General features: G+C 52.6%; 6 protein-coding genes across 6 annotated transcripts; 2 read left to right on the forward strand and 4 right to left on the reverse strand.

Moving 5' to 3' along the window:
• The first annotated feature begins 212 nt into the window (after nucleotides 1-212).
• Nucleotides 213-1,663, forward strand: LDX57_012940 (transcription factor TFIIE subunit TFA2). The gene has a single exon (XM_046094688.1). It carries the CDS (start codon nucleotides 509-511, stop codon nucleotides 1,391-1,393), a length of 885 nt encoding a protein of 294 aa, XP_045950667.1. The 5' UTR covers nucleotides 213-508; the 3' UTR covers nucleotides 1,394-1,663.
• Nucleotides 1,664-1,985: 322 nt separating this feature from the next.
• Nucleotides 1,986-2,864, reverse strand: RIB3 (3,4-dihydroxy-2-butanone-4-phosphate synthase RIB3; the record flags this gene model as incomplete). Its single annotated transcript, XM_046094689.1, has 3 exons — nucleotides 1,986-2,499; nucleotides 2,592-2,709; nucleotides 2,801-2,864. 3 exons carry the CDS (start codon nucleotides 2,862-2,864, stop codon nucleotides 1,986-1,988), a joined length of 696 nt encoding a protein of 231 aa, XP_045950668.1.
• An 859-nt stretch (nucleotides 2,865-3,723) lies between these two features.
• Nucleotides 3,724-5,253, reverse strand: LDX57_012942 (uncharacterized protein; the record flags this gene model as incomplete). The annotated part of the gene is made up of 1 exon (XM_046094690.1): nucleotides 3,724-5,253. One exon carries the CDS (start codon nucleotides 5,251-5,253, stop codon nucleotides 3,724-3,726), a length of 1,530 nt encoding a protein of 509 aa, XP_045950669.1.
• A 1,175-nt stretch (nucleotides 5,254-6,428) lies between these two features.
• chk1 (putative serine/threonine protein kinase) lies at nucleotides 6,429-8,113 on the reverse strand (the record flags this gene model as incomplete). The annotated part of the gene is made up of 2 exons (XM_046094691.1): nucleotides 6,429-7,953; nucleotides 8,028-8,113. The coding sequence occupies 2 exons, from the start codon at nucleotides 8,111-8,113 to the stop codon at nucleotides 6,429-6,431; spliced, it is 1,611 nt and encodes a 536-aa protein (XP_045950670.1).
• Nucleotides 8,114-9,206: 1,093 nt separating this feature from the next.
• UBC11 (putative ubiquitin conjugating enzyme (UbcK)) lies at nucleotides 9,207-9,895 on the forward strand (the record flags this gene model as incomplete). The annotated part of the gene is made up of 3 exons (XM_046094692.1): nucleotides 9,207-9,313; nucleotides 9,391-9,723; nucleotides 9,790-9,895. 3 exons carry the CDS (start codon nucleotides 9,207-9,209, stop codon nucleotides 9,893-9,895), a joined length of 546 nt encoding a protein of 181 aa, XP_045950671.1.
• Nucleotides 9,896-10,386: 491 nt separating this feature from the next.
• On the reverse strand, nucleotides 10,387-18,300 carry LDX57_012945 (uncharacterized protein; the record flags this gene model as incomplete). The annotated part of the gene is made up of 9 exons (XM_046094693.1): nucleotides 10,387-11,247; nucleotides 11,302-13,430; nucleotides 13,480-13,630; nucleotides 13,683-16,317; nucleotides 16,364-16,526; nucleotides 16,578-17,244; nucleotides 17,303-17,462; nucleotides 17,511-17,944; nucleotides 18,004-18,300. 9 exons carry the CDS (start codon nucleotides 18,298-18,300, stop codon nucleotides 10,387-10,389), a joined length of 7,497 nt encoding a protein of 2,498 aa, XP_045950672.1.
• Between the last annotated feature and the right edge of the window lie 647 nt (nucleotides 18,301-18,947).

Here is an 18,947-nt window from a genome sequence, read left to right on the forward strand (position 1 = left end):
CTTAAAAGACAGGCGACACAAAGGGGGGTGTGGTAACAAAGCCCCCGTTGATTGATGATCGAGAGAAGCGTTCAAGGGTGAAAGAGACCCGGAAATGGATGATGCTGCTTTGCTGCTCCCGACGCGGTTTAGTAGCGGGCGGCTCCGGGCACGTGATGATCCGATGGCAGCCTCAGGATGGCAACTTCCAGCTCACTTCTCGGGAGTTTCATCTTCTGACACTCAGAGACCATAAAGAACGGTCTGGTCTCTTTCAGGCCCTCCTTCTCCTCTGCTGGCGATCAGCATCTCCCGGCATACTCCATCTTTCAACTTTATACAGAAATTTCAACTCTCACACTGATCTACCTATATTCGAGATTCAAGCTTCGAGCCTCTAGCTAGGGCCTGGTGAGAGAGAGTTGAGCCTCACACATCTCACCTCACCGATCGACTTCTTTCACCCCTCTCACGCCTTCCCTTCAAGTCGCATCCTCGCCCCCGCGCGTGAGGCAACAATACCGCAATCATGTCGCACCTTCAGAACCAGCTCAAGAACTTCAGCGCCGGCGTTGTCGATTATGCCAAGAGCATGCCGCAGCAGAGACGATTCGTCCACAACAACAACCCCTCGGCCAGCAGTTCACAAGTGCCTTCGTCAGTCTCCACTCCCACGCCCGGCGGCGGCGATCCCCGACGAAAGCGACACGATGCGGACATCGTATACTCGCAGCCCGCCAACACCGGCACGGGCAAGGATATCATGACGCAGGTGATCTTCGCGATCGAGCACATGAAATCCAAGGGCGTGCCACTTAAGTTCGCCGACATCGTCTCGTACCTGTCGCTGCAACACCGCGCCCACGACCAGGGCTACGTGCAGGCTCTGCGCAGCATCCTGCAGAGACACGAGAAGGTGCAATTCGACCCGAGCGGCGCGAATGGGGAAGGCACGTTTGCGTTCCGGCCGCCGCACAACATCCGCTCGGCGGAGCAGTTGCTGCAGAAACTGCAGGCTCAGACGACCGGGGCGGGGATGAGTGTTCGGGAACTGCGCGAGGGGTGGCCCGCCGTGGAGGACACGATCAATAAGCTGGAGAAGGAAGGGAAGCTGCTGGTGACGCGGAACAAGAAGGACGACCATGCCAAGATGGTCTGGGCCAATGATCCGTCGCTGATCCAGCATTTCGACGACGAGTTCAAGGCGATCTGGGAGAAGATTCGGATTCCCGATGCGCAGACCGTCAAGGAGGAGCTGGAGAAGGCCGGGATCGTTCCCACCAACAAAAACAAGGTCGTCAAGGCGCGGCCCAAGATTGAGAACAAGAAGGTCAAGAAGCCACGCCGCAGTGGTAAGACAACTAACACTCATATGATGGGCATTCTGAGGGATTATTCCCATCTCAAGCGATGAATCTATTCTGCGGGGCCAGCTTATGCTCGACACTGTCAACTGGCTCTTTTTTTGGACGTTTTATACTCTGCCCGTTCTATCATATTGCATAATGGCGTTCACGGGGGAGACCTATACACCGGGGTTAATGCTCTGGCAAATCGACTTTTATCTTTAGACTTTTGCGATCATGCCCATCATGTTTTGTTCCTGCCTTTTTGTTGTCGCATATGTACCATATACTGAAAAATAGATACCCAAGACAATTCAATTATTCTTTCATATGAGACTTCTTTTCTATATCTATTATAAGTTTCTGAAGCATCCAACCCGGAGGGCTCAAAGCCATTGGGCTCTGATCCTGTCCGGCATAAGATAATAACAATAAAGAAAGCGCGCCATAAGATAATAATAAGAGCAAGGATGGAGAAGAGGGGTCCGCAAGACGAAATAAGAAAATAGTCACAAGACAAGAAAAGCAAAGGTTAATCCGAAGAAAAGTATGAAATGTCCAAAGATCCACAGGAATATGAGAAGCTCGATACAACCAGGAGAGAATATATATGCAAAGATTTAGCAGAAACAGAAAAAAGGATATTCATAAGATGTTCACTCAATGTTTCCCATTCGTCACACCGTCCGTCTTCTCAACATACTCAACCAGATCCTCGATCGTGCATACCTTGATGCCCCATTTCTTACCGAACTTCAAACACCCATCGCGTCTCATCATGCCGTTATTTCCACCGATCTCAGGGACCCCCTCGACCAGCTCGCCATCCTCCACCAACTCGGCGATCACACCAGCCGGGGACTTCCCCGCCAGACGACAGAACTCGACCGCGGCCTCGGTGTGTCCTCTGCGTTCGCGCACCCCACCGGCCTTCGCCTGCAGGGGGATGATGTGGCCGGGTCTTCGGAAGTCGTCGATACGAGCAGACGGCGAGGCAAGGGTTCGGCATGCGAGCGCGCGGTCCTGGGCGGAGATACCGGTTGTGACGGAGGGGTCGCTCGAGTCGATGGAGATCGTGTAGGCGGTGCCCTTGGGGTCAGCGTTTTCGAGCACCATTTGCGGCAGGGCCAGTCGGCTGGCGATTTCGGGGGTGATGGGTGCGCAGATCAAGCCACTACATGACAATTCCCCAGGTTAGCGACCACGTCCAGGCCTGGATTGTCTGCAATTGCGCCAGAAAGTCCCACGGTGCGGGGCAATTCCAACCTTGTATAGCGGACCAGAAATGCCATCTGGGCATCTGTGATCGACTCGGCAGCGATGATGAGATCGCCCTCATTCTCACGGTCTTGCGAGTCGAGAACAATTATGAACTCTCCATTCTCTGTAGACAGTTGGTTGTTTTGGTTAACCCCCTAAACTGCAAGATTGACTCTATGGCCCAGAACAAGAACAATGAAGGTGCGAGCACTCACTGAAAGCAGCAATTGTATCCTCAATGGAATCAAACTGGTGGACGGGCTCGGTCGGGGAAGGCATGTTGGATAGATAAACTGCGGTAAAAATAGCCCCTCACCAGGCGCGGGGCACAGACACTCTGAACAAACGACTTCAGTCGTTCTGTTATGTTCTTGACGGAACGAGAAGTTCACAATATATGAAAACTTCCTTCAATTGCAATTCTAAATCCACAAGTTGGACCGATTCGGTTTGACGAGAATGAGTCAAAAGTAGAGGCGGCGCGGGGAGACCGGAGGTGGCGAAAGTCGCTGGGAAGCAAATGCGCACGCAATATCACGGGTTCTCTGAAGTCGCTATGTACTTGCCAACTGAACCTGATTTCTTGGAGTTTATGATAGGACAATATTCAAGGGTATCACAGGAGACAGGTTTGGAAAGAAGGCAAAGGAAAGGAAAGGACAAAGGCCTGGATCACTAATGGTTTGTCAGAAGCCAGTCATGACAGACCGCGGCTCTCACGGGCCGAATCGGGTGCCGAAACAGGTCCGATTTACGTACATTTCTCTCGGACATGACTTACATCTTTCTAAAGTGTCTAGAAAATGGCCAGTATGGGTCAGGTTTGACTTCTTCTACTTTATCGTTAAGGGTAAATGCAGACTAACAGGGATCTTATGGTCCTCCGTGCACCCGCCGTCTAGATAAGTACAGGCAGCGGGAGAACCATGACAAAAACAAAGATAATATGAAGATGACGCCGGTATAAAAGGCTATATACAAAAATGCCAAAGGATCAGAATACTCTCGCTTATCCTGTTTAAATGAAATGAAAGAACCCGAAACCATCAACCCAAGCGGACTACCGAGACCAACGGCAGAAATGACGAACCCCAACAGAACGGCATAAAAAGGACGGTAAGGGGAAATGGAACCAAGATTACAATCCCATTCCGCCAGTCCGCCGTACTTCATCGGCCTGTCGTTCCAGCGCGCGGCGCATCATACGGGAGTATTCTTCATCTCGACGTCGATGCTCGCGTCTATTCTTGCGCACCTCCTCGCGTGTCGCGTCGTCCATTTCTCCGTCTATACTCAGGTCTTCGTCGTCTTCCTCTTCCTCTTCCTCGGTAATAGGAACGTCGGAAAACTTGGCCCGGCCGATGCGCTCTCCCGTCCAAATGAGAAGCTCGTCCCCTGTCAGGTTTCCTCCAGTGGGAAGTATCTTGCGAGCCACTTCCCCGTCGCTGCGAGAGCGAGAATTGCCCCACAGGCCGCCGGTCTCGCCGTCGTCCTGCTCTGTCATGATAGAATCAGGTCCCTGGTCAATGGAGGTAGAAGGCAGTGTGGGCTTCCCACGCGGCTTGTACGTGTTGATGTTAAAACGACGGATTTCGGACCGGCCGTCCCGCTCGGTCCATTTGACATTGCCGTCTCCGTCAGAATAGACAATCCGCGTGCCGTGAGATTCAACGGACAGCACCTTCGAGCTGGCCGCGCTCTGTCGATTCTGGTGCACCAGTGCCATATTAGATGACCAGTCTGATGGGTCATCTCCCACATTCCGGGTGGACGGGGTCAAGTTGTATAGTTCCAGGGAACCGCGACCCTTATACTCTCCGCAGGCTACGACCTGATGTGAGCTTGGCCATGACGAATCGGAAACAACGGGGAATCGCGGCGCAGGAACCGCAGCCAGCCCGCACAAGCGACCGCCAGAATGAATGGTGCTCTGCAGTCGAGGGAAGAAACGCCTGTCATATTGTAGTATGCTCGGGAAACGACCTGCAAGGAATATAGAATTCAGATGCGGAGCTGGAGGATGCAAAAGCGAAAGCGGGCCTGGCTGAAATAGCGGCGCGTAATTGTCGACGGGCTCCGACGGATCCGGACTTCGTATGCGACGAGGGGGTTGGCCGTTTGGCTGGAGCTGAAGCAGCGGCGAGTCTGGAGGCGCGAAGAGCTGGGATTCGGGAACGAGAGACGGCTTTGACTTTTCGCACCGGGAATGAATGGCCTCTTCTTCCTCGACTGCCGACATTCTGCCATCATATATGTGCATACTCAGCGTTGTAGCCAACGTCAACGGCACCGAGTAATCCGTCTCCTGGGACAGAGCAAACACGGACCAAGGATACCGTTGCTGCGAGACAACCCGGAGCGTCTCCAAATCCACTTCATTGAGAACATTCCCGACAGCCAAATACGCTCTGCGCCGCATAGAATCCACACTCACACACTCGCCCAGATTGATAAACTCCAGCGCCAGCTTTGCCGCGGAATTCTGCTTCTTCCGGGAAATATCGGCCATGAGGATGCCCGGCTCGCTGACACCCAGAATATTGCCTTTAGTACTCTGCGACCCGATCGAATGTGAATGATTGAGATCCCAAATGCAGACACTTCCATCATCCAGCGGCGCGATCACCTTGTTTTGCCGCGCGGAACTCCAATCCCGAAGCAACCCCATTCCTTTCGCCTCGCGGTACTCTTTCCGCTTGCCTCCAGCTTCCCGCGTGTACGGATGTTGAATCCAGTTGAACGACAGCGGCCCATTCCGAGCAATATACTCGGAGTACCAGTCGACATCCTCTCCCTCGTAGGACGGGTCCCATCTGGCCGCCGCTCTCGATCGTTCGGCGAAGGACGGGGCCTGTGGTGCGTGGCCATCGAAACGAGTCGTATGTGGCTGGATCAGGGACCGCAGAGACGTCTGTCCCAGCACGCTGAGCGACGCGGTGGGATTAGTGGCCAGGCTTTGCGAGGGCCGGTGAGCCGGACGAGAGGCATCGACAGCCGCCCATGACTTCTCGTAGCAGTGAAGCCTCCACAGGTTATTGTCACGAGCGACGTTGAACAGCCGCTTCGAGACGGACTGAAGTTGAACCTGCTCCTGCGGGGTGAGAACTAAAACGCCCGTTAGCTGTAGTTATACTAACAGTTGAAACTACTACCGGTAGTAGTTCTCCGTGGTCTCATCTTGGGGAGGAAAGCGCCGACAATGCGGGGTAAACATTGGGCCAAATTCTCGGGGTAAATTTACAGTCAATTATTTTGGCGAGAATCTCGACCGGTAACTTCTCCATGGGCGAAACCGTTGCAAAAACACCATTGGGAGAGGGCCGGAGGGCAGGAGAAGGATCAGACGAGATTCCTCTCTCGCCCGTGCAAAAAAGTTCTTAAATCCATTTTTCTTTCGTCCCCGCGATCTGCGAAGTCTAGACTTACGTCACGTGTCGGCGTGTGGAGGAAGATCGTTGTTTTGTCGACCGTTTTCGTTCGACTCCTTCGGTCTGCGTTGGCCCTTGTCCCGTCCGGTGCTTTGGCCGTTGTCCAAGTCAGGTCAGCGAGCCTTGCGGTGGCCATTACGTTGCGAACGCCATCATGGATAGCAAACAATTGAGCCGTCTTATGATACGGTTATATCGGCGTCCACTATAGCCTTAATCCAGCCGATAAGCATCAGATTGACAAGATTATGCCTAAATGGGGTTTCTATTTCCCGCCAGTTTGCCTAGTGCCTAACCCGATCCATCATTATTCGCATTAATCATACAAGGACATTAAAAAAAGGATAAAAGGAAGAGAAAGTGGAACAGAGAGAAATGAAAGAAAATCCAAAATCCAATCTGCAACTCGGCAAGATCATGTTTCGTAGTCGTCAGGTTTGAAAACAGCATCCTTGCACAGGATGGCCGCCTTTTTGAAAAACCGTCGCCATTCGAGGGGATCGCCCTTCACCTTCATAAACTCAATTTCAAAGAGACCCTCGGAAACGCATTCGATGATCACCTTGCCTTGTAAGGTGCACATTCGGCCGTCTCGAGTCACAATGCGTATCATGGCGGAGGTGTCCCCGGCCGAAACTGCGGGGACGGAGGGAACGGGTACGCCTAAACGGTGCAGCGCCTCGCAGATCAGAGGGACCAGCAATTTAAGTTCCCACGTCGAGAAGAACCTTGTCATCGGGCGGGACGGGACGATGTCACGGAATCGCTGTGCCTTTTGGGTGCGGCTTAATGGCACGGAAGGATGCGGCGAGAACTGGGACATGGACGGTTCGTCCTCCAAGGTATCGGCAATCAAGGTATCGTCGGCAGAGAAAGGCTTCCCCATCGGTTGCGTCGAGGAGAACGTATCTCCCAAGTGAGGAGTATCCCAGTCAACCAGCATACCTCCCCTCGGCATCTCAGGCTGCGTAGAGGAGATTCTGTGATCCCCATCAAAATCATCACCCATATCCATTCTATCGGGACCAAAACTACCGCCATGCGATCGCAAGGCAAGCGGATCCTGGGAGAAGTCGATATGAAGCGATTCAAACATCGTCGTAGCCAAATTTATCGGGTCTCGCAGCCTTCCATCCGGGGCGAGGAACTTGTTTTGTCGGGTGTACCAGGGATGTCGTCGTACATCCTCCAACGAAAACCGGTTCCCGGGGTCAATGTTCAGCATTCCTCGAAGTAGCGATAGAGTGGCCACTGGTAGTTTCTGCCACAGTTCGTCGCTGGTGCGTGCATTTGTTGTAACGTATTCGTGAAACTCGTAGCTATTTTCTGTGGGACTGTCCCATGGCGTGTTTCCGGCCAGAAGAACGAAGAGAACGATGCCGCACGACCAGATATCCACCAGATCTGGTTGGTAGCCCGAGCCTTTAATTTGGGCTTTGCTGCTGCAAGAGATCACCTCTGGAGCAATATATGGAGGGCTACCGCAAAACGTGGTAGACAGTTTGGTCACTCCCTTGTACTCGAATAAGGTGGCGAGGCCAAAGTCCGCAATCTTCAGGTTCCCATCGGCAGTGAGGAGCATATTTTCCGGTTTGATATCTCGATGTCCCACGCCCTTCGAATGCATATAGCCCACGGCACTGATAAGTTGTGAGAAATAGACATGGGCAATGTCTTCTCCCACACCTTCGTCGGCCTCGATTTTGTCAAAAAGATCGCCACCCTCGGCCAGCTCCATCGCGATCCATCGCCAAACTTCGTCCTCCCCCGTCTGGAAGAACGAGATTATATTGTAATGATCGCCAATGTGCTTGTGTACCGTCGCTTCCATCTGCAATTGTCGGGGGCTAATCTTTCCATGTCGAGCGGCGTACTCTTTGTGGATGAATTTGACGGCGAAAACGGGATTATCCGTATGCGAGGGGCATGCCTTTTTGATACTGCAGTGAAACAGATGAGTTAGGGAACCTCATATCAGGTTGTAGCAAGCGTAGGTGTTAAGGAATTAGCCTACCACGCATAGGCACCCTGCCCAATGGTCTTGGAGACAATTCGAAAGGGCAGGTCATTTGGTAGCGGGGCTAGTTGAGAATGGTGCATCGTGAAAAACGAACCCACGAGGCGGCCAACGCGAGAAAATTGCCGGATCTGAGATCAGATCTGAAGTTCGGTCAGAGAAACAGGAGCTTTCGATTCATGATCTCGTGGTGATCGAAGGCAGAAAGCAAGGGTTGCTGACTGGGAGGAAGCCGGGGAAACGCGCTGCGCCGGCACGCGAGAGCCACTTTATCCTTTCTGGGTAATCTGTTGATCGGCGACCGGCGCAACTCCAACACCAGGACAGAACATGACAGTGAGCAGTGAATATGGGCAGAGTAAGCAACTTCGAGGGTATCAAAAGAGTGAAGTAGAGATTGTTTCCAACCATTCGAAACCTGTAATAGACCAGCATTATTGCTTCATGTCGGTCATAACAATCTAGACCCGCAGCAGTCGCCCTTTGCCAATGATATTTTCTCCGTCAGCACTTGCCCTCATAATGAACTTAGAATAGGTCTTCACTATTCTTAGCCTCAGCATTCGGAGTTCAGTGTTCAGGTGCTCCTTTCATCGTGGAAACTGGTGGACAGTTCACCTGCTGAGGAAGAAGACAAAGAGAACGTATAATTTTGAACACAACCGACCTGAGGAATAGAATACATTTGACGATAGAACACAAACCTCGACCCGATCGGATGAACGAGTCAGATGTGAGATCAGGCGGGGGTCCGTTAAGCCAGCGTTGCCCGGGGCGCGTTTTCCTTCTTCGGTGGAGTAAACAAAAAAAAAGGACGGCCTTCTCCCCTCCTCTCCTGTTTGCATCCCAACACTTCGGCTTCATCTTCAGCTTTCTCTCTCCCCCTCTCTTGAATCTAATCATCTTACACTCTTCCTTCCATCCCACTGCTCATTGCCTGTTCCATCTTTACCGATTCCGATCTTCTGGGGTTCTCAGTGGGTCGATCCGTCCATTCCAACCAACAGTTAAGCTGCATTCGGTTCCGTCATTCCAGACAGCAACCCTCCCTTGCTACTCCGTACTTTGATCGGAACTCCAGCCTTCCCGGACCTCCCTCTCCATTTCTAATAAAGCGAGATCATCTTTGCTCGCCGACTCGCTCTCTCGCCCTTTCTTCGCTTTTGACCGATCAGAATGGATTACACGATGGAAGACACTCAGAACTCCGCTCCCGACGCGCTTGAGGCGTCCAAGTTGAACTCGGCGGGGCAGCGCAACGACAGCCAAAGCGTCACCAAACGGTTCGTGCCATCCTCAGTGCTTTAGCTACGGCTTCCTAGTCATCCTCCAGTTGACTAACCCACTTGGTGTTCTACAGCCTCCAAGCAGAGCTCATGCAGCTGATGCTCTCGCCTTCGCCGGGTATCTCCGCCTTCCCGGACGCAGATGGCAACCTTCTTTCGTGGACAGCGACAATCACCGGACCGGCCGACACGCCCTACGACGGGCTGAAACTTAAGCTGTCGTTTGCTTTCCCGAGCAACTATCCCTATGCCCCGCCTACCGTGCTCTTCAAGACACCCATCTACCACCCCAACTTCGACTTCTCCGGCCGCATCTGCCTGGACATCCTCAAGGACAAGTGGAGCGCTGTTTACAACGTACAGAGTGTGCTTCTCAGTCTGCAGAGCTTGCTCGGAGAGCCAAACAAGTAAGACATCCCAAAAGACTCCTTCTATCATCTAGAGTAAACGGTATACTAACACTTTTCGAACAGCGCGAGTCCCTTGAACGCCCAAGCCGCCGAGCTATGGGACACCGACCAGGAAGAATTCAAGCGTCACGTCCTCGCCCGACACCGCGACATCGAAGATATTGAATAAAGGACCATACGTTATTGTTTTTTCGGGCGTTAGGAAGCACTCCAAGTGAGACTAAACTCACTTGGGTGCATTGCATTGCATAGTCGGGGTCTGTCTGTCTGTCTAGTCTGGGCTGTTATATTCATCCATCCACCCATCCATCCATTCATCCAGTCTCGGGATAAGCGATACGTACGGCCCGATGCATTAGTGGTTGGGGGTGTTATATAGGTTTTTTGGAGTTTTTTTTGTGTGTTGGGGCTGTTTGCTTTTCTTGTTATTTTCCTCTCTCTCTCTTTCGCTCTTTCTCTTACTCACCGGGGATCACGTCATCGACAGTACAGGAAACCAACGTGTCCCTGGGGAGAATTAAATACCCGTCTTTCTTTCTTTTTCCTATCTTTCCTGAGATGTCTTGCTTTATGACTATCAAGTTCTCATGTCTGCTCGTGTTTGTAACAACTAGGACTAACCTCACACGAGAAATTATAATGCCCAGTTCTGGTCTATTATCATGACTGCCCCTTGAGCATCTCACTCCGACCCACAACCATCACCGCCAACTCCTCCAAACTAGGCGTACTGGTAATATCCAGTGCTGACACTTCTGCCTTCCACGCCCTGGAAATCCACTGCCGTATTTCAACCGCTAGCAATGAATCCACACCTTGTACTGCCAGGGATCTCTGCGGATCGATTTCCGCGGCCGTTTGGTCCAACGCATGCGCTAGCTTTTGCGTCAACCCATCGACTACAACAGACACAGCGGACTCAGGACCAGCCTTGACTAGAGCCGCTTGCCAATGTGACGCAGCCGTCGAAGTAGTAGCGCTCGGATCCAACTCAACCTCTACCGCTGTAGCCTCCTGCGGCAGAACACTGAATAATGCGCGCTCAAGTATCCAAGCGGGGGGATCAATGCCTCCAGCGCGCATCTGGGCCGGAGTCGCCAGACCCACCAAGATCTGGCTGGATGTCGAATCGGGAGCTGCGTCTAGAGTGGACCTACAGACCTGTTCCAGAATCGCATGAAATTCTCGCTCTGAGATATCCTCCATTACAGGCACGCTCTGTCTGTGTCGTGAATAGGTTGTGTTCTCGGCAATGATACCTACCTCGCCCATGCGGCCCAGGTCAAGCGAAGTGGCTGCCTGGCCGAGGTTGCGTCGATAAGTCGCGAAGGCATCTTGGAAGGTGTTTCCGGCTGCGTAGGCGGCTTGCGAGACAGAGCCGACTATGCCTGCGAGAGACGAAAGCATGACGAAGAACTCCAGGTTGGATGGGAGGAGGGCATGCAAATTCTCCGTACTTTGGACCTTGGAGCGGATGGCTGTGGTCCACTGGACGTAAGTGAGGTTCTCAAAGATGGCGTCCTAAAAGTGATCAGTATTTTCTCTAATCGCAACTACAAGAACATGGAGACTCACCTGTAGGACCATCGTGGCTTGCAGACAGCCTCGGATTGGAGGGAGGTCTGCACTGTCACTCAGTGCAGCTTTCATCGCATCGATGTCCGCCACATCGCATTTAGGTGCGCGAACACAGACTCCCAGCGAAGTTAGGTGGTCGATCAGTTGACGAGCTTCATTTGATTTAGGTCCTGATCGAGAAAGCAAAATAAGGTTCTTGGCTCCCATGCTTGCCATCCAGCGCGCAGCACTACGCCCTAATCCACCCAACCCGCCTGCAATCACGTATGTTGCATTTGCAGGGAAGACATAGGACGGTGTATGTCGTAGGGAGATCTCGGAATTGTCAGCATATGTCAGAGTTAATCGACTTGGAACACATACCGGGACGACATCGTTCGGACCAAAATTGATCACGAGCTTGCCTGTGTGCTTTCCGTTCTGCATCAGACGGAGAGCCTCCTCCATAGACGAAAGAGAAAATTCCTGCAAGGGCCATGGCGGATGCAGAGTGCCGGCTCCCATCATATCCATAATCGGCTGCAGGGACTGACCGATGAGTGCTGGACGCTCGCGCGAAATGAGATCCACCGCAACAAGGAAGAAAGACACGTTTTTTGCGAAGTTTCTCATGGGAAGCTTTGAATTATTGGCAACGTCGGCATTGCCTAGTTCAACGAATCGCCCATATGGCGCGATGCACTCCCATGATGCGACGAGGGCATCACCCGATAACGAGTTAAGAACAACGTCCACGCCCTGGCCATCCGTCATGCGGCGTACATGTCGTGCAAACGCCGTGTCACGACTATACATAATATGGTCCTCGGGGATTCCGTATCGATCCTGCAAGAAACGTGATTTCTCCTGCGATCCGACAGTCACAAATATCGTTGCTCCCACACTCTGAGCTACTTGGATGGCTAGCTGTCCTGTGCCTCCTGCAGCGGAATGGATAAGGACCGACTCACCAGGCTGCAGACGTGCCAAGATAATTAGAGAGTGGTACGCCGTGACTCCAATAGTAGGTACTGAAGCCGCCATAGCCATCGATACGCCCATAGGGATGCGACAGCATTGACGGTAGTCACACCGAGCATACGTGCGTACGCATCGGAGAACCACTGCACAAACTGGATCTCCAGGCTGAAAGCCGACGCAGTCTTTGCCAACACGAGCCACAATGCCGGCGAACTCACAGCCTAGGTTGTCTCCGCTACGCAGTCTTCCCAAAGCTGTTAGTACATCTCGAAAATTCACACCTACAGCTTTAACCTCAATCTCCATCTCCGTGGGAGCGAGCTCTCGAGAGTACTCTAGGTCCTCGACAAAGACCATGGAGCTGGCATCGAGTGATCCCGGGTTGGAGAGGTAAAGCGATAAGGGTACTTGTTGCCGGAAGGGCTGCCACTTCACCGGAGCCTGTGTTTGCTCCAGCAAAGTATCATTGCGCGCTATATCCTCAATAAGACGCCCGACATGCAGCACACCGTTCTGTTCGCGATAATCAAGCTCAGGGTCTTTGCTTTGTTGTCCACGTCGTTGCGAAAGAATTCGATAAATGTGATTTACCCATTCGGCCGGACAGTCTAGGTGATCCTCTAGCTCTAGCGTTGCGAAAGAACGCCTCTCGTTCTCGGTGCAAAGCACGCGCGCTAGCCCTTGAATGGCACGCACACGCGGTGCTTTTGGAGAGGTTGGATTCGAGGCCATGACCCATATCACGTCTTGAGCGCGGCAGAAGAAATGGTGTAGTCGATCATAGAGCGCCTCTGAGAGAGCAGCTAGAACGGGACTCTCCACCTCTAGAAGGAAGAGAACCACAGGGTTTTCAGTTAGTGAGATGTTATTCACCTCCTCCATAGACACTACCGTCCACTCGGTCTCATCAGCAGTCTGTTGCTGCAGGTCATGTACCAGCTTGGCCTGTATCGTTGAGGCCGGGTCAATGACACATATAACAGGCCGTGGCTTGGACTGGGGGGGCGTCCTGGATGCCGTGGCTATCAGCAGGCTGTGTTCCGCATATTTCTCATCTTCACAGTCCGGAAATGCAAGATCAACACCGTCGAATCCGTTTTCCTGAAGGATCTCCTGCCACTTCTGCGCTGTCACACACGCGCCATGCTCACGGTAATCCTCTTGCCCTGTTGACGGTCAGAAAGAAAATTCAGTTGGGTCATGATACAAACATACCCATCCACCACCCAGGCAAAGTTCCAGTAACAAATCCAGTACGCAGGATCTCGGGCTGAGTGATTTCGATCATCACCAACTTTCCTCCCGGCTTCAGCAGCTCGCGGACATTTTTCGTCGCGGCGTTCAGGTCTGCCGTAGCATGAAGAACCTGTGCGAGTAAGTATCATATGATAACACCAGAAAAAAAACAATGTACTTACCCAAGCACCAACGATCAAATCATAACTGCCTTTCTCGAAACCCTGGGCCTCTGACGCTTTTTCGACGTTCAGCATCTTGAAACTCATCTTACTGCCATTAGACGCGAATCGCTCGCGTGCCTTTTCGAAAAACCCCTCCGAAATATCCGTATAGTCGTAGTGTGCGAACCGAAGAATCCCAGCATCTCCAGCCAATGCATCCAGTACATGGCTGGTGAATGACCCCGTCCCGGCCCCGACTTCTAGGACTTTCATCCTGGGGTTCTCGAGAGACAGAGCCTTCAAATAGTGACGCAGATGGCCCGGCTGAAGCATACGATCAGCAATCGCCTGATAATGATGTGCAGCGCGGTCGTCCTGATAAAGCAGATCTAGAGGGTCCACAGTGCCAGCTAGTATACCACTCATATTCTGAGCAACCACCACGCTGAGGACAGCTTCCGCGCTCAAGTGCTTTAACCTCTCGTATAAGTTGTCGGCAACAGCTGGATCAAACGAGTGAAGGAGAGAATGATCGACGGCGATTGATGCTGTACCTTCGTCATATCTACGCGTTTGCCACTGCAGCCAATCGATGTATTTCTGCAGATGACCAGGCAGGTGAGATGTCGATCGCCCTTCGAGCTGCTCGATAGCACGGCGAGCGGATGACAGCTGAACTATCTCCAAGAGATCAAAAAGCTCCGGTTTATTGTCGGCTAGTGGCAGGCTACACCAGGCTTTCAGCTGGTCCGGGGTCATGGAATTCAACACCGGAGTCCATTCAATCGTGCCGCACAGCGAACGCGCCTGGGCCTGTAGCTCCTTTGCGTTGTTTGTGGTCATTGAAGTGGTTTCCATAGAGGAGATACAGATCTTGACCTGTCCGGACTCGTCCAGGGCCGTGACCTCAGTTTCAGTGCCTCGCATTCCGGTAGTATGTGAGCGCACAAATGCCCGAAGAAATGGTGTAGCGGGACTAGATGCTCCTGACGCAGCGACCCACGCCTGCTGGACACGCGTGGTAACTAGTCCAGTCGTGAGCAACTTTGAGCCTCCGTCGGTCAGAGGCACGACACCCAGCTGGCCGAGGCCATCGAGAGTGGCAGGATGCACGACATGCTTTTGTCGACCATGCTGCGACTGCTTCGCTGTCCAGGGAAAAGTGTGGATTTCGGCTGTCGCACACTTGTCTCCGTCCCAGGTTATGGCATCCATGACCTGGAAGGCCGGGCCGTAGTGCAACCCGTTCGTCTCGAGGGCTTCATACATCCCTTGAGTTGAGACCGGACTGGAGCATTTGCGGGATATCTCCTCCCAACGCTCCTGATGATACAGCGATTGTGCTTTCTCTTGCCGTAGGAGGACATCTTCATCGCTTGCGAGCTGAACCGAGATGTAACCCCGGCAAGTCTCCTGCCACTGACTGTTGACATCGGTGTAGATACGGAACTCGAAGGACTGGGAAGTCTTCTCCGCCGACCGAATCGCCCGCATATAAAGATCAGCCTGGACGCGGCCAGAGGGGTTGATCACGATTGGATGCGTGAATGTGGCGTCGTGAACGAAATATCCGGACCGTGGAAAAGAGGCATCGACCAACTGTTCTGCACCCTCGATGGCCATGACCACCATCCCCGTCGCCGGGTAAATTGGCTTGCCATTCACTACATGATCAAGGATCCATGGCGTTTGGACGGGGTCGAAAAAGGTACGCCAATGTGCCTCTCCGGGATGTGATTCTGGCGATGGGGCACCCAGTAACTCGTGACGTCCATGAGAGCGGAGTCTGACTTTCTGAGTCTCACGCGTCTCAAACCAGTACCGACGAGAATGGTTGAAAGGGTAAGAGGGAAGATTCACAAGCTGTTTTGTATGTTGGGGAAGGCCCCCGCGGTATTGGTTTACCTCGTCAAATGTGATGGAGTATCCCTGGGCATAGAGATGACCCACTGCAGACTGAAGCGCCTGCAGCGATGGCTGGCGTCGATCGAGCGTGGCCATATATCGGACATCTCGGTTTAAATTCATACTGCGCAGAGTCTCCCGGAATGGCCGTTGCAGGGCCCCATGAGGGCCAATCTCTAACAAGTCTGTTATAGCATGCTTGACTGGCGCGCCAATCTTGCGATTCTTCGATCCCGTATGTGAGAGACTCTCTGTTATGGCGCCGCAGAATTCCACGGGCTCAACCATGTTACGGACCCAGTAATCTGCCGTGGACAGTATCTTGCGGTCACCGATAGGTGAACCCGTCACAGAAGAGATCATGAGGGTCTTGCTCGGCGATCCAGCCATCAGACCCTGTAGAGAATCCCTATAGAGGGAGGATATGGCCTGCATTTGAGAGCTGTGGTATGCAACGCCCGTACGTAAAGGGTGAGACCGAATTCCACTATGTTCAAGATCGGCCTGGAGCGCATCCACCAAGTGATTGTCACCAGAAATAGTCACGTTGCTAGGGCTGTTGATACAGGCAACAGTGATATTGCCGGGCTTACTGGAGTCCAATTTCTGGAGGTATGTTTGGGCGTCGGTCCGCGATAAATCTACTGCGAGCATCGACGCATTGCCATTGCGCAGTGTACCGGCATGCAAACCCCGGAAGTAAGATACCTGACACGCTGACTCGCGCGAGAGTCCACCGACGGCATATCTATTATTGTTAGCGAAGTCAATGTCCTGCGGACAAACACACTTACGCGGCAGCAATCTCGCCAGAAGAGTGGCCGACAACAGTCGAGGGCACGATTCCAAACGACGACAGGAGGTCGACCAGCGATATTTGCAGTACTGTAGTTAAGCACTGTGCGTATGTCGGGTTATCTATCTCGAAACTTTCAGGGCTCGCCTGGGCGAGGAGATCTATCCACAATTAGTCGATACCACAATGCTGCATTCTTTGGAATTACCTACCAAACACTGACCAGGGACAGCCAAATGAGCGAAGCGCATCATCGCAGAGACGAAGACTGCTTTCAAACACCGGGTAGGTGACGAGCTGCCGTCCCATGCCGTAGTACTGGGCCCCTTGTCCTGTGAATATATACCCTAGAGCCAGAGACCTTGTAGTGTGCACTTGCTTGGATAGAGAAGTTGGAAGGGCCTTTATAGCAGACAACGAGTCCACCACACTATATGCGCGCCATGAAAGCTGGCTGCGCTTTTCCGACAACGTTTGAGCCAATTCACCTAAGAACGCTGACTCTTGGTCTTGCTGAATCTTGAGTGAGTGTGCATATTGACTGTAAGCGTCAGTCATGCGACCAAGGACACCTTCATCTTCGGCAGACCAGACTAGAAGTCGTGAGGGAATCTGTGCCGTGTGGCCATTGGTAACGGCTTCTGCAATGGTCTCAACACGCGCATTGACACCATTTACTGAGGTTGATACCCCGTTGGGTACTCCGTTCGCGATGTGAGCCTGAGGCGCAGTACAATTAGGGGCGTCGAGGCGATGTTGCTTCAGGTAATGGTATGCGTCATCCAACACAACATGCGCATTGGAGCCACCATATCCAAAGGAGGAGACAGAGGCCCGTCGCAATCCAGGAGTTGGCCAGGCCATAGGCCTTGTTGGGATCTAACATTGTCAGCTGGTGGTTTACGGCTTGATCGAGCATCCCGAAAGATTGTAATACCTTTATATTGAGAAACTCGGCATCGATTTCCGGGTTTAGGGACTCGAAATTGACTGAATTGGGTGGAATAATCCCTTTCTCGAGCACGAGTACCGTTTTAATTACCGCTGCAATGCCGCTGCCGCCCTCGAGGTGACCAATATTCGATTTGGCCGCGCCTCTGTCTGGATCAGCAAACGCGCCGCAATAGAGAAAAGGGCGTGCTTACATGTATAGCGGATCGTCCGGCGAACGCGCCTTGCGGAACACACGACCGATAGCCTCAGCTTCGATGGGGTCGCCTACGGCCGTCCCAGTGCCATGCGCCTCGAAGAATCGCGTTGGCTCAAACTCGAGCCCTGCCTTGGCATATGTGTCCCGAATCAACCGAGATTGCAAGGTAGAACTGGGCTGTGTGATGCCTGGTGTATAGCCATCCTGATTTGATCCAGTGGACCGGATGACTGCTCGAATAACGTTGCCATCGCGCACTGCATCAGCCAGACGTTTGACCAGCACGACACCGCAGCCTTCACCTCGTCCGTACCCGTTAGCCCGAGAGTCGAAGCTATAGCTGCGACCGTCGGGGGAAAGAAAGCTCATATTCATTAATGACATGATGGCTTCGGCGCCTAAAATGGCACTTACACCTGCAATGAGAGCCTTATGCGTTCAGTTTGGAGAAAAGACAAAGAAGAGCAGAAAACCCAAGGCAAACTTACCATATCACTGTCTTTGATACGAAGTGATGTACAAGCCATATCGAAAGCCATCAAACTGCTAGAGCAGGCGGAGTCGAGATTCACACAGGGACCGTGCAGATTGAAGAACCAGCTGACGCGATTCGCGACCATACTGGACGTGGTACCAATTGAGGTGTGTTTGGGCATATTTTCGGGGTCGCGATGTGCCATATGCGAGTAGTCATTCGTCATGGAACCTGTATATACAGCCGTTTTCGTGCCGTTGGCCTTTTCCATCGGGATACCAGCTTCAATCAAATCAATATACATGTTCATCACGGGACTGCTATTTGGAAGAGGTACCATTTTCCAAGGCGCGGTACGCCGTCTCCAGCACCATGCGATGCTGAGGATCCATGACAGCGGCTTCAGCACCGCCGATTCCAAAGAACGAGGCATCGAAGAGAGCTGGATCTTCTTGCATGAAATGTGCGCCAGCAATGAACTCCTATCCTGAGTTAGCGGGTGTGCCTCTGATCAGATCGTGTCGGTGGCACGCACCTTGGAATCTCGGTGTGAGAAGGCCTCCAGCATTACTCGATCCTCAGGCCACGGCGTCATAGCGCATCTTCGCTCTTGAAGCATGCGCCAGAAAGACTCTGGGGTGTCTGCATCTCCCGGGAACTTGCAGGAAAGGCCAATAATGGCCAGAGGCTCGAAACTATCGGCAGTCATTGCGGAGGGCGTAACGTACAGGGACAAGGGAAGCGGGAATTACTTTCATTGGTATACAAACAAGGTCTGTCAAGGTCAGATTTATACCATGAGCTTTGTGTTCGACCTCTTATCATGAGCCTCCTCTGTCTGACACGCGGCATAGTCGGCAACTGTATGCGCCTGGATTGGACATTGTTGCAGCGGCGAGGAAGACATCCATGATTACAAGACAACGCCATTCACTTCCCGACCAATGAAGGCCCCTG

The sequence above is a fragment of the Aspergillus melleus genome (assembly GCF_016097325.1).
Source record: "Aspergillus melleus strain CBS 546.65 chromosome Unknown contig9, whole genome shotgun sequence".
In the NCBI taxonomy this organism is placed as follows: Eukaryota; Fungi; Ascomycota; class Eurotiomycetes; order Eurotiales; family Aspergillaceae; genus Aspergillus; species Aspergillus melleus.